Below are 15,966 nucleotides of genomic sequence, written 5' to 3' on the forward strand. Positions count from 1 at the left end.
GCAGGAGAATCGCTTGAACCCAGGAGGTGGAGGTTGCAGTGAGGTGACATCATGCCACTGCAGTCCAGCCTGGGAGATAGAGCAAGACTCCATCTCAAAAATAAAAATAAAATAAATCAGTGAGACATGATGGCACACGCCTGTGGTCCCAGCTACTCAGGAAGCTGAAGTGTGAAAATCTCTTGAGTCCAGAAGTTTGAGGCTGCAGTGAGCTGTGATTGTGCCACTGCACTGCAACCTGGGTAACAAAGTGAGACCCTGTCTCAAAAAACAAAATAATTTTTAGATGTTTCTCCTTTAAATTTCTCAATTTCAGCAGATAAGAGATAAATAGACTATCTCAGAGCTGGGAATTACCCTCAATTGATACATCTAGCTTTATCACCAATATCCCATTAATCACGCCCTGTTACTCTTTAATTATCCACTTTTTTCCCCTTGTCAAAACAAACAAACAAAAACCTCCCATAAATGTAATCAGACTTTTACTTAACTACCATTTACAAGAACAAAAAGCAAATATAGGAAGTAGGGTACTGTGTTATATGACCCAATGAGGATATAATAATCAGAACCCCTACAATACAGGAAAGTTTACAAGACATCCAAGTTTTTTCCATAAATAAATGGCAAGAACAAAAAAGAAAAGAAACATAACACACAGGGAAAAGAACCAATAGATGAAAAGAGACTTATTTATCAACTAAACCCAGTGAGTAGACCACATTTTAATGCTGATTCAAACAGAATAACCAATATAGAAAATAATCAAGAAATTTAAGCAATAACTAGATACCAGATAAAGAAACTGCACACTAAATTAAGGTGTCATATTTTTCTTTTTTAGAAGTCTTCATATGTAAGAGTTAAATATTTGTAAGTGAAATAATATGTACAATTTACTTCAAAATAATTGGAGGCTGGGGGTGGAAAGATTATGACAAAATGAGATTGTCCATAGATGATAACCGCCAAAGTTGTGTGATATGCACATGGGGGTTCATTATATTATTTTCTCCTTTGACATGTGAAGTTTTCCACAATAAAAGTTAAATGTCTGAGTGTGTGATTGTACATACACAATTTCCATTTCTTTCTATTCCCACTGCCACCACTAATATCTCTTGCTTAGACTACAGCAATAGTCAATTATCTGGTTTCCCCAGAATCATGCTTCTCTTACCCAAATAATTTCTCTTCATTGCTATGTGGCCTGAGTAATCTTTTATAAGTAAAAAGAGCCAACATATACAGAGTAATCATTATGTTCAAAGCAGTAGAGTATAACAATTTCTTTATACACATCTCCTTAAGCCTTATAACAATCCTGGGCCAGGCGTGGTGTCTCACCAGGCGTGGTGTCTCAATTTATAATCCCAGTACTTTGGTAGGCCAAGGGGACAAATTGTTTGAGCCCAGGAGTTCAAGACCAGTCTGGGCAACATGATGAAACCCCGTCTCTACCAAAAATACAAAAAATTAGCCAGGCCTAGTGGCATGCATCTGTAGTCCAAGCTCTTTGGGAGGCTGAGGTAGGAGGATGACTTGAGCCTGGGATATCAAGGCTGCAGTGAGTCATGTTCATGCCATTGAACTCTATCCTGGGTAACAAAGTGAGGCTCTGTGTTAAAAAAAAGAAAGAAAGAAAGAAAAAAGAAAAAAATCCTGAAGTACTAATAACATCTCCATTTTACAGACGAAGAAATCAAAATTAAGAAAGATTAAGTCACTGAATGATATCACAAAGTTAGAAATTAGCATAGACAGGATTCAAGTTCAAACAGGTAGATTCCAATATTTGCACTTTAAGCGCAAAAATTATTCCTCTAGGTATACTCATTAATGTTACCTATAGGATAGGGTTCAAATTCTTTAGCATGGTCTCACAACACTTGCAGTGTTCTTTCCTGGCCTACCTATCCAGCCTCCTCACTTCTTTCTACCTCACTCTCCATGCTTCAGGCATATTGGTCATGCATTTCTAGTTTCCCTCATACGGTAAAGCCTCTTCATATATTGGTATCTCTACCTAAAACAACTCAGCCTGCCTACCTCAGCAGCTAACTCCTATTTTATTCTTCAAGCCTCAGCTTAAAGATTTACTCCTCGAGGACATTCCTGAATCCCCACACTAGGTGAGCTACTCCTGTAATACATGTCCAGAGCACTTTGTGTATGTTTCCCTTTTTCTAATCCCCAACACACTTGTAATTATTTCTTCAGTGTCTTCCTTTCCACCACATTATAATAGCCTTGAAGTCAGGGGAATTATTTTTCTTATACACCATTTTACTCATGATACTTGGCAAAGTATTTTACAAAGTATTTACTAGTTGTTCATTAATAAATAAATTATGAGAAGGGAAGACGTACAAAGGAGGATATTTACAAACCAGACAAAGTCAATGTCAAAATATAAGATGATAAAGGTCAGAATAGCATTTATTTATTTGCGGGATTGGAGTAGTGACTGTGTGAACAAGTACAAGGAAAGCTTCAGGGTTACTAGATTTGTTCTGTATCTTTACCTGTTATGATTACAGTCATAAAAATTCTTCAAACTATATAATTAACACTTACATACTTACACTTCAATTAAAAGAGGGAAGGAAAAGGGTAGAAAAGAAAAAGAGGGAGAAACAGAACAGCACTTACAGATGGCATAAGCTTCAAAACAGAGAAAAATGGTATAGTTTTGAATAAAGACGTGGAAAAAATGTTTGCAGAAGCAGCAATGTGGAAGTAAAGCTAATTTTATTGAGAGCCCTGAGACCCAGTGGGTGTGGAAAAATAGTAACTGTTCATTTGAAAGGGCTAAAATTTTCCTCCTAGGGGTTATTAAAAAAAGAAAAAGAAAAAAAAGCAAAGTTAAAGCAACAGGGAAGGATGCCACAGGGAAAAAGAAATTTCTACTGAGAAGAGGTTTGAGGATATTAATAAGATCTATTATAGAGTGTATTCCAGAGGGCACAAGCATTGAACAAACTAATTTTTGAAAATGTTATTTATACAAATCATGAAAACATACCTTTGTTGCATATGTAGGTTTTTCTATTGCTTCATCACCAATGAAGAAGTCTAGGTCATCAACACCTTTCATTACCCTCCTCTGAGCTTGATCACCCACTTTTGCTGACTCCTTAATAGCAATACCTTTAAAAAAAGTGAGACATGTCAAATAATTCATCTTCTTCAAATGAGACAAACTTTTACCTTACACTTCTTCCATTACAAAGTGCTACAAAGTAAAACAGGACCTAGCATATTTAAATTGTCAAACTAATTCACAAAAATCATAAGAAACCAGTGACAAAATTCTTTTTACACAATGAAACCTCAACTCCCACTCAGAGACAAGGCCTCAAATGCAAAAAGCCAAAAAAAAAATCTGTGTGAATGTTTCAAATATATATTTTTTAAATTATATAAATCCTCTTTAGATTCTGAGTAAAACTGTAATCCCACCAAGTCCACATATGCTTGATGAACAACTGGAAAGAAAAAACCGAAAAACACAAATGAAAAAAAAACTTCAAGGATAATTTTTTCAACTTTCTTTATATCTCTACCCTATCACTATTGGGTCTAGTAATACTGATTTGGTCAAGTAATAGTAATTACTATTGTGGTCTAGTAATTTAAAAGTAATACAGATCTGTTAAACTACATACACAAGAGGAAATCTCAATTCATTTAAGTAAAACCCACAACAATATCCTTAAATAATTTCAGAAATCCAGCATACAGTTTCAAAGCTAAAACCTGTTATGTATTTTTAGATTAAGTTATAAATGTATGAATCCTTCAAGTTCAGTTCTTCATTCAAAATAATTGTCTGAATGCACTTAAACTGATTTGGCATTCAACTGTTACTTTCATTTAGTAACAGCTATATCCTTAAGAAAGTGGGCAGAAAATAACTGGAAGAAAAAACATTTTAAATCCACCACCTAGTCCTTCTAAATGCCAGAAATTCTTTCTAGCAATTTACTTATAATGTACATAGACATCTAGGTGGCTCACTATAAATTTCCTAAAAATAAATATATATGTATATAAAAAAAAAACCTTGAACCAGTCGCATAGGCTTTCCAGATCAAATATCAATACTCATCAGTAAAAGATAGTGGCAATGTCTTTATCTGCTAATTATAAACCCTGTACCTGCAGCATTAAAACTGGGTAAGAAAAAAACACTCAAGAATCGAAAACTTTCTAATACCAGGCAAACGAATTTTTAACATACTGCAACTAGTCATAGCAAAGACTTCATATTTTGGCAGAGAGATAAAATAAAAAATGAATTCAACAGCGATGAGATCCAATGGTTCAAACAATCAAAATTATGTAGGCCTCCAACAAAAAGTTAACACAGCCATTTAAGAATATAACCAAAACCAATTTTGCTAAGATGGCAGAAATAACTTTAGTAGTCTCCTGAAACAAACAATCATAACAAAAGATTATACACAAAAGATTAAAAGCCATCAGCATTGTTACAGGTTGAATTGTGCACCCCAAAAAAGATATGTTGAAGTCCTAACCCCCAGTACCTCAGAATGTAACTGTGTTTGGAAACAGGGTCTTCTCAGTTAAAACGAGATTATCAAGGTGGCCCCTAATCCAATATGACTAGTGTCCTTATAGAAAGGGAAAATTTAAACACAGACACACAGAAGGATGATGATCTAAAGATGCACAGCAAGAAAACAGCCATGTGACTGGAGTGATGCATCTATCAGCCAAGGATCCTGAGGAAACATCAGAAGCTGGTGAGCAAGACTATGACCCTGCTGCCACATTGATTTTGTACTTCTGGACTCCAGAATTGTACGTTTCTGTTGTTTTCAGCCAACTAGTTTTTGGTACTTTGTTACGGTAGCTTAAAGAAACCAGTAAGTACATACACAATGGTCTAACACTAAACTGAAATACAACTAAAGTCAAGTACTAGCCCAAAGAAGTACCTCTACATTAGTCAGCAATAAAGCCAACATGTATCACCAAATTCTTAAAACAGACAAAAAAAAAAAAACAATAAATGTATTGACATACAAATGTGGGAAAAACTATAAAGAAAAGCAAACCTGTTCTTCATGTTCAGCAGACAACAAACATGTATGAATAAAATATTTAAAAGGTAATAATAAAGCTCACTAGACTCACATGAATGAGCTGTTTCATCAGTATCACCTCTTGTGTTATTTCTTTAATGTTACACATTTAATTTTGTTCTTACTACACAAATGACACAACAGTTGACCTCTTGTGTCCAATGAATACTCAAGCGATACTAAAGATCCAGTTTTTGGCAAAGCCTAACAATACCTATCTTATTCTCAACCTCATTGATTCTGAAACATACACTGCTTTCATTACTCTCTACATATTCATTTTTCCGTGTTCTTATTTTCATAAATGAGTAACAATGAAATACAAAAAATTCAGTCACATAAATAAGACTGTGAAAAATTAGTGACACTCTCAAAATTAAAATATCTAGAAGTGAGAACCATCAAGCAATGGCTCAAAAGGTTTGTCATTTGGTATGCAAAAGTTTTAATTTGGAAGAGCACTAACAAACCAATGTCAGAATATTTTTTAAAAACTACTGTAAGTTAATGGTCAGCTTAAGCAAGATTAACAAAAACAGGATAAAACAAAAATACTCTAAAGACATAATATACAACAGTATGGTTATAGGGTATTAGAAAATAGCTGAGGTCAACATCTCTAAAGGTGAGATACTGTCCTTCCATCCTTATTTTGAAACATGGGCACTCAGGGAGGATGTCAACAGATACAGGCCCTGCAAAAAGTAGTCATATCCACAAACCAAAGGACAGTCTTCACAGGTATATGATGAGGAATGAACTACTTGATAATTAGTTATACCCACATACTATTAACTACAATATCACCCTAAAAACGGGGGTACTGTTTCATTATCAGTTCATTTCTTTTTTTCTTTAAAAAGAGATATTTGGTAGACAAGGCAAATGGGGAGCTAAACAGGAAGCTGAAATGAATGGTCAGAGGTACAAAAATGAGGCCACACTTAGAACTTGGCAAATCATGTTTTTAAAGGACTAAATCTTAAAGAACTAATTACTAAAGAACTGATTACTTCTTTTACTTAAATTATCAGGGAAGGAGATATTTTAAATCAGCTCATTTGGGGCTTAAAAGAAATACTTACAGGAAGGGATGATAAACTGTGGTTCTGTATTTCCAGCATATCCTAGTTTTGTATACCTGCAAAACAAAATAATTTATAAAGATTTCACTAATATTTTAGCAATTATGTATTTATTTCTTAGAATTTCATTTGTTATGAAGTGAGATTCCATCGTAGGTAAATAATATACCAAACTCCATAGTTTCACTTCATTTAACCCCACATTCACAATTGTATCGAAATTATAAATGCCCAGAGCTTTTGAAAAGAAATTCCACTTCAAGAAATTGATCCTTCAGGAATATATGTGAAATAATATACAACCAAGGTCATTAGCTACAATCTTGCTTCTAACAGCAAAAGACTGGAAATAACAATCAAACTGGAAACTATTAAAATATGCTAAGTTTGTACTATGGAACATTATGCAGCTACAAAACACAGACTGAGGAAGTTCTTAGTATAACGATATGAAACAATTTCCAAAATGTATTACTAATTGAACAAAGATACAGAACAATGTATCAAGTATGGTATATCTGTATAAAAGTAACGGGGAGGAGTAAAAACATATAAAATATTTTGTATAGGCACAAGATATCTCTAGAAGACTATACCAGAATAATTTTGGTTGTCTCCAAAAAAGGGAACTGGGGAGGTGATGAACAGAAATGAGAGGGAGATGTTTTTCATTGTACATCATTTCATACCAAATTAAATAAATATAATATTTAATGTTTTGTCACAGCAGATTTGGCCTATATTCTTCTAACAAAGGAACAACAACATAAATAAGGATCAGAAATTATAAAAGTTGAGCTCTAACAAGCAGTATGTAGGGGCTACTTAGGAGATAGCTGGACACTTTTTAGCTATGTGGGAAAAGCTATTAACTATAAGCAGGATTTAAAAAGAATGTAACATTTTATTTTATTCCATATTCAAACTCACTGCTAAATAGCAGACAGGTAATTGCTGTGACATTCTTGGACTCTTAACATCTACAGAATCTTTTTTTCTAAGATAAAAATGAAAAAAAAAAAAAAAAAAACCTATTGGGCTACTGAGGGCCGGACGTGGTGGCTCACATCTGTAACACTAGCACTTTGGGAGGCTGAGGTGGGTGGATCACCTGAGGTCAGGAGTTCGAGACCAGCCTGGCCAACATGGTGAAACACCCTCGCTACTAAAACTACAGAAATTAGGCTGTGAGCAGTGACTCGTGCCTGTACTCCCAGCACTTTGGGAGGCTGAGACAGGTGGATTACTTGAGGACATGAGTCCAAGACCAGCCTGACCAACATGATTAAACCCCCAACTCTACTAAAAATACAGAATTAGCCAGGCGTGGCGGTGGACACCTGTAATCCCAGCTACTTGGGAGGCTAAGGGAAGAGAATTGCTTGAACTTAGGAGGTGGAGGTTGCAGTGAGCCGAGATCACACCACTGCACTCCAGCCTGGGAGACACAGTGAGACTCTGTCTCAAAAAATAAACAAATAAATAAATAATATCTTTGGGGAATATTTTAGCCTCTAAATTAAGCTCAAGAACTGAGTGTGCCAAGGCCAAGGAGAGATGATCACTTGAGATAAGGAGTTCGAGACCAGCCCGACCAACATGGGAAACCCATCTCTATTAAAATACAAGAATTAGCAGGGCGTGGTGGCAGGCGCCTGTAATCCCAGCTACTCAGGAAGGTGAGGCAGGAGAATTGCTTGAACCCGTGAGACGGAGGTTTCAGTGAGCGAAGATCATGCCACTGTATTCCAGCCTGCGTGATTGAGCAAGATTTCGTCTCAAAAAAAACAAGTGTGCCAAATAGATTAAATCATTAAAAATAAGGGGAAACCATAATCTGTTTTAAAAAAAAAACAGTGATACTGGTTTACTGACTAACCTCTTCAACAGTTCCCCACTGTCCATGTTTTTTTTTAAAAAAAAAAAAACAAAATAAAACAAAAATTTCCTTGTAAGGTACAGAAAAAAGTCCATTTATTATTTGGCCTCTGACCTCTCCCAGCTGCCCTGACACCACATTAAACTCCTTAACCATAAAAACAGCTGACAATTTCTCAACACTCCAACCCATTTCATGCCACCAAGCTACTATTAACACTGCTCCTACTATGTTAGGTGCTCTCCTTCCGATCCAGTATAGTTTAATACCTTACCAGTGGACAAATGGAACTGACTAGTATACTATATGAAAATAAAAACTTGTTTAATACAAGGCAGTCTAAAACTGTTGAACTAAAACACTCTATCTACTCTATTGGCCTACTACCATCTGACCAATACTTAGTGAATTATTAACACGTAACTATTCCTTGGTCTGATCCCATATATTAATCTCTCTACTTTTACTCTTAATTGTCACCACTGCAATTCAAGTTGGTATATCCAACAAGACCCTAAAACAGGACAAAACAGTATTTTCAATTCTAGAACTCCTACAAAGGACAAGAGAACAATATATCTAAAAACCAATGCTCAAATTGTTTTTTCCTCTGCTTTCACACCACCACAACAATCAACACAGAAGACTTCCGTAACCAAATGTGTGGAGGGTCTCTCCCAACAACAAAAAAGCAATCAATTCTTCAGTGGACACTAGCTGGGTGTTCTGTAATTCAATTCCAGTCCTATCTACCTGGAGATAGCACCTGAATCCACAGGTTGAAGGTTCAGTCCCCAAGACTGCCCCCCTTCTTCAGACACCAGTCACAAGCCCCAGCCTCTGGAACTTCTGACTCACCAGCTTGAAGATGAACTCTTTGAGTTCAATTAATTGCTAAAGTGGCTCACAAAATCCAGAGAAACACATTAGCTGGTTTATTATAAATAATATCACAAAGCATACAGATAAAGACACACACAGGGTGAGGTGTGTGGTCAGAGACGTGGACGTTCCACACACTCTCGAGCGTACCACCCTCCCAGAACCTCCACGTGTTCAGCTATCTGAAAGCTCTCCAAATCCTGTCCTTTGGGGTTTTTATAGAGGCTTCAGTGCAGACAGGATTGATTAAACCATTGTTGATCAACTTAACCTTCAGCCCCAGTGGTTGGAGGGTGGGGCTGGAAGTCCCAACTCACTAATCATGCCTCGGTCTTTCAAGTGACCAGCTCCATCTTGAAGTTACCTAGGGGCTGCCAGCCAACAGTCATCCCATCAGCACTCAAACAGACATCACTTTGGAGTTTCTAAGAATTTTAGGAGTTGTATGTCTGAAAATGGGGTTGAAGACCAAATATGTTATTTCCCAGTTTCAAACGGCCTAACTCAAAAATCTTCAAATGATGCTCTATTGCCTACAACATTAAGTACAAGCCTGTTTCCATTTCTGTAAAATTATTCATTGTAAAATTGTTCCTAAAGGTCCATCCACATGAACAATTATATCATTCTCTGATTCCTGCAGCTGAATATTAAAGTTCTCCATAATCATTTCCAATTTTTATAAGCATCTGCTATCACTTGCTTACATAAACCCAGTTCTAAGTTTACTATATCTGCTACTCTTTTTTCCCCTGTATCTTGTCCATTCCCCCCCACAACCCGCCACGTTATCTACACTCACACTGCACCTGCTGGAAAAAAAAAAAAAAAAAGCTTTTATCACAACTTAAAACTTCTCCAGGAAGTCTTTCTTGATCATTTTAACTATCAGGCATCCTTTCTTTCAATTACTCTTCATTTAAACTACAAGTCACACATATTTTTACGTGTGTAAATATCATCTCCTAAATACAACAGTCATATTTGAAGTACAGACCACATTGCAGTAGAAATTCCCTTAAGAAACATTCATTTAACCAGCTTACCAGACTGATCAAGACCCCATCCCTGGCCAAAATCGAATTTCCTAGGCTGAGTATATTCATCAATGAATTACTTTCATAATAAACACCAAAAGGATCGAATGAACCTAATACAAAACAGTCAACACATAATCAAAACAAATATGCTATTCCCCAAACACAAAAATAAATGTATATGGTATCCAACTGTATGGATATACCATAATTTACTTAATCACCTCTAATGCATTTTAAATGCCACAGCAAAATAATCCACTACATTTTGGGGAGCAGCAACTCATGTTCTACTACCTTAGATTTAAATTTTTAATATCCCAAAAGAACTAAATCATGTAAAGTCTGTCTACATTAGTTATGCAGACTGCTAAATTACAGCATTTGATAATAATCAAAGACAACAGTATTTTCACCAATTCTTAAAAAATATGAGGGGAAATATCACAGTTTACTTAACTTTACAAATTGCTTAGACTCCAAAAACTAATTTGGTTCCTGGCTCAAAGAAAAAATGTGGTACAGGGGCCGGGCGCGGTGGCTCAAGCCTGTAATCCCAGCACTTTGGGAGGCCGAGACGGGCGGATCACGAGGTCAGGAGATCGAGACCATCCTGGCTAACACGGTGAAACCCCGTCTCTACTAAAAATACAAAAAACTAGCCGGGCAAGGTGGCGGCGCCTGTAGTCCCAGCTACTCGGGAGGCTGAGCCAGGAGAATGGCATGAACCCGGGAGCTGAGATTCGGCCACTGGACTCCAGCCTGGGTGACAGAGCGAGACTCCGTCTCAAAAAAAAAAAAAAAAAAATGTGGTATAGGGTACAATCTAAAAAAATAAAGTTATCTCCTAAAACTTTTAAAAAAGGTTTGAAGGCTCAACCTTCAAAAACTCACATTTTCTCCATCAGGGAGGAAAGTGCTGAATGACAAAAAATATCACTCTTTAAAACCACTTGCCTTATATTATTAGCAAACTTTCAAAATTAAGATTTGAAACTAAAAAAAAAAACCACAAGTCAAAGTTCAGAGAATACGCATACAGAAAATACACTGCAATAATTTTAAAAACAAGAATAGAACCATAGAAATCTCAGACCAAAAAAAATACTTTTTAACACTCATACAAAAATATTTGAATGCTCATATATGAGATAAGAAACATTTAAGGACAGGAAGAGATTAAAAAGTTGAGTCCAGACAGACCTAAAGGAAATGCTGAACTGAGTTAAAAGGATACAATGGGACAAAGTATATCCCCAGCCATTTTCAAATCAACACAAGTAAAATACAGTAGTATTAGAGGAGCACAGTCAAGTAAACTGGAGGGGATGTAAATACAGCCATAAGTTTTGCTTACAAATTTCATGTGAATTTTCTTTATAACAATAAGAAAAAAGAAAAAAATGAGAAAGTATATTAAATACTAAATTTGTTTAAAACTTCAAAATAAAAGCTTTTCAAATGTAAACTAGCCTCCATTAACCTACCAATTCTATTGAGTTTTACACATGAAATAACTACATATTATTAAGATATTTTTATGAACTCTAAAAATTAGTCGCCATAAAGAAGAAATTTTGTACAAGCAGATGGTAGAAGAGTTTTTCTCGCTTTTTCTTTGACCAAAAAAAAAACTGTTGCCTAACAATTAATTGGCATTTGACATATGAACTTTTAAAATTATAATTTAAGGATGTAATCACTATGTTTAAATTCAAGGCTCTTGTTTTTTGTTTTGTTTTCTTTTTTTTGAGACAGAGTTTTGCTCCTGTTGCCCAGGCTGGAGTGCAATGGCGAGATCTCGGCTCAGCGCAACCTCCACCTCCCAGGTTCAAGCGATTTTCCTGCCTTAGCCTCCCAAGTAGCTGGGATTACAGGCATGAGCCACCATGCCTGGTCAATTTTGTACTTTCAGTAGAGATAGGGTTTCTCCATGTTGGTCAGGCTGGTCTCCAACTCCCGACCTCAAGTGAGCGGCCGGCCTCAGCCTCCCAAAGTGCTGGGATTACAGGTGTCAGCCACCACGCCTAGCCACAACCCACTTTTAACCTTACTTTTCCAAAATAAATTTTTGCTTTGAATTTATAAATCCTACCAGTGTAATTTATTTTTCCATAGCCCTTGCAATTTTCTGTAAAGTTTTCCTGGATATTCAAAAAGGTCATTTATGAGCTGGGTGTGATGGCTCACACCTGTAGTCCCAGCACTTTGTGAGGCCAAAGCAGGAAGGTCACTTGAGGACAAGAGGTGAACACTAGCCTGGGCAACAAATCGAGATCCACATCTCTACAAAAAATTAAAAAATCAGCTGGACATAGCAGCTCACACCTGTAGTCCTAGCTACTTGGGAGGCTGGGAGAATCACTTGAGCCATGGAGGAGCTATGACTGCCCCACTGCACTCCAGTTGGGCAATAGAGCAAGACCACGTCTTTAAAAAAATTATTATAAAATTTCAATAAAAATAAACAAAAAAGTAATTCATAAAAGCAGCTTCTCCCCTGCTGTAAGTCACTTTTGGCAAAAACTCTTTTTTGGACAGCTAGTAAGCAATCTGATCTCATTCCCTCCTAATAAGCTTTAAAAATAGGTTTAAATGGCTTCATTTTTTTCTTAACTTTGCCATCTGGATAATTGCATTTAGTATAGCATTCAGACTTGCAACAAACTTTCATATCTGAAAGCTATTTACCCAAATCGATCCACAGATTCAGGCAATTACCATCAAAATCCTAATAACATTTTTGCAGAAATAGAAAAATCCATCCCAAAATTCATATGACTCTCAAAGGATCCTGAATAGCCAAAATAATCTTGAAAAAGAACAAAGTTGGAGATCTCACATTTTCTCATTTTAAAAGTTACTACAAAGCTATAGTGACCAAAACAGTATGGTACTGGCATAAGGACTAACAGAATAAGGAGCCCAGAAATAAACTCTCACATATATAATTAAATGATTTTTAATAAGGATGCCATAACTACTAAGATGAAAAAAGGGCAGTCTTTTGAACAAATGGTGCTGGAAAACTGGATATCCATATGCAAAAGAATGAAGTTGTACCTTTACCTTATACCGTACACAAAAGTTAACTCAAAATGGATCACAGACCTTAACACAAGAGCTAAAACTATAAAACTCTCAGAAAAAAACATAACATGAAAAGCTTCATGATACTAAATTTGGCTATAATCTCGACTATGACACCAAAAGCACAAGTAACAAAAGAAAAAAAGAGAAAAACTTCATCAAAAGTAAAAACTTTTGTGTATCAAAGGACACAGTCAACACAGTGCAAAGGCAATCTACAGAAGGGGAGAAAATATTTGCAAATCACTATCTGTAAGGGATTAATATCCCAAATAAAGAACAACACAACAATCAAAAAAAGCCCAACTGAAAAATGAGCAAAGAACTTGTACGGACATTTCTCCAAAGAAAATATACAAATGGCCAATAAACACATGAAAAGATGTTCAACCTTACTAATAATAAAGAAAATGCAAATCAAAACCATAATGAAATACCACATCACACCCATTAGGATAGCTACTATCAAAAAAACAGAACATAACAAATGTTGGGGAAATGTAAAGAAATTGAAACCCTTGTGCAATGCTGGTGAGAGTTTAAAATAGTGCAGTGCTGTGGAAAACCATACAATAGTTCCTTCAAAAATTAAATATATGACCCAACAATTCCACTTCTGGGTATATACCCAAAAGAATTGAAAGCAAGAACTTGAACAGGTAATTGTACATGCACGTTCATAGCAGCAATATCGGCAATAACCAAAAGGTGGAAGCAACCCAAGCATCCATTAACATGCGAATAGATAAACAAAATATGATATATACTTCCAATGGAGTATCATTCAGCCTTAAAAAGGAAACACATGATACGTGCTTACAACATGGATGAACCTTGAATACAGTATAAGTAAAATAAACCAATCACAAAAAGACAACTATTGTACAATTGCACTTACAGGAGGCACCTAGAAAAGTCAAATTCATAAAGACGGAAAGCGAAATGGTATTTGCCTGGGACTTTGCATGTGGGGAGAGAATAGGAAGTTACTGTTTAATGGGTAGAGTTTCAGTTTGGGAAGATAAAAAAGTTCTGGATCATGGAGGATGATGATGGCTAGACAATAATGTGAATGTACTTTATGCCACTAAACTACACAATTAGAAATGGTTAAACAGTAAACTTCATGAGTATTCTACCACACACGTTCTTTTTTTTTTGAGATGGAGTCTTGCTCTGTCGCCTAGGCTGGAGTCCCGTGGCACCACCTTCGCTCACTACAACCTCTGCCTCCTGGGTTCAAGCAATTCTCCTACCTCAGCCTCCCAAGTAGCTAGGACTACAGGCATCCGCCACCACGCCCAGCTAATTTTTGTATTTTTAGTAGAGACGAGGTTTCACCATGTTGGTCAGACTGGTCTTGCATGCCTGACCCCATGACCTGCCAGCCTCAGCAGTTATGAGAAAGAAAATAATACCGGATACCTACTGCACATGTTAAAGCAAGATAAATCTAAATATATCGAATATAAGGTTTAAAAGAAAACGTGATATAGTTTATAACCCTAGAGTGCAGGAGACTTTCTAACTATAACTTAAAATCCATACACTGAAAAAGTTTATTTCAATTATGTAAAGATTAAAAACTTCTTTACAAAAACACACCTAAAGTAGCCAAAAGAAAAAATGAATAACAGAGAAAAATTATCTACACTGAGAGACAGAGATAATCTCTTCAACATATAAAGGGTACCTAGATGTTCATGACAAGGGAGGGATGGAGGAGGAAGAGAGGAAACAAAAGAAGGAAAGGTAAAAAGACACTAACCATTCCCAGAAAAAGAAAAATGGTTATTAAACAAAAGGACACTCAACTTCATGGGATTTTTTAAATGCAAATTAAAAGTGCACTGAGGTGCTTTCAAACATTACTTGTTAGAGGGAGGGCTGTATAACAACAACAAAAGTAAAAACATTACTAGTTAGAATGCAAAATGATACAGCCACTTAGGAAAACAATTTAGCAATCACTTACCATCTGACCCAGGAATTCTACCTCTAGTTAGAATCCACACAAGAAAAACAAAAACAGTTGTCCACATGATTGTGTCCATGTATGATCACAACAGAATAGTTCATAAAGACCCAAAACTGGAAGCAAAACAAATGTTTAACAAGAGAATGAATAAACAAGAGTGTTACATTCATACAAACCAAAATTACTTCACATAGGAAGAACCAGGAAAACGTAACCCATTCTCCCAGAAGACACTCAACAGAAGGCAATTATAAGATGACCCAAATGCTGGAATTATCAGATAAAGACTTCGAATCAACAATGAGTATTAACATAGACTTGCAATTGATAATAAAGGAAATATCACCAGATAAACGAAAATAAAGGCCGAGCAGTAGAAATTATTCATTCTGAAAACAGGGTGGGAAAAAAAACAAAGAAAGAGAAAATAACAGAGCTTCAGGGACTTATCAAGGACAATATCAAAAAGGTGACACACACGGCCAGGCGCAGTGGCTCACACCTGTAATCCCAGCACTTTGGGAGGCCCAGGCAGACAGATCATGAGGTCAGGAGAAACCTGGCTAACACAGAAACCCAGTCTCTACTAAAAATACAGTAACAAAATTGAATGGGTGCAGTGGCAGGTGCCTGTGGTCCCAGCTACTCGGGAGGCTGAGGTGGGAGAATGGCGTGAACCCAGGAGGCGAAACTTGCAGTGAGCTGAGATTGAGCCACTGCACTCCAGTCTGCGCAACAGAGCAAGACTCCATCTCAAAAAAAAAAAAAAAAAAAAGGAAAGAAAAAGTGACACACTGAAGTTCCAGAAGGAGAAGAGAGTGTAGTAAAAATATTTTTTAAAAGAAATAGCGACAGGCCAGATGGGGTGGCTCACGCCTGTAATCCCAGCACTTAGGGAGGC

General features: G+C 36.4%; 1 protein-coding gene across 1 annotated transcript in view; it reads right to left on the bottom strand.

Annotated features, from left to right (window-relative positions):
* The window catches only part of ACTR3 (actin related protein 3), a 73,780-nt gene that overhangs the window by 43,181 nt on the left and 14,633 nt on the right, over positions 1 to 15,966 (bottom strand). Inside the window, exons 2-3 of the mRNA XM_023195902.2 lie at positions 6,200 to 6,255; positions 3,029 to 3,153 (exon numbers count right to left, since the gene is read on the bottom strand). Of these exons, the coding sequence (XP_023051670.1) occupies positions 3,029 to 3,153; positions 6,200 to 6,255 (181 nt within the window). The remainder of the gene's footprint in view (positions 1 to 3,028; positions 3,154 to 6,199; positions 6,256 to 15,966) is intronic.

The sequence above is a fragment of the Piliocolobus tephrosceles genome, chromosome 11, assembly GCF_002776525.5.
Source record: "Piliocolobus tephrosceles isolate RC106 chromosome 11, ASM277652v3, whole genome shotgun sequence".
Lineage (NCBI taxonomy): Eukaryota > Metazoa > Chordata > Mammalia > Primates > Cercopithecidae > Piliocolobus > Piliocolobus tephrosceles.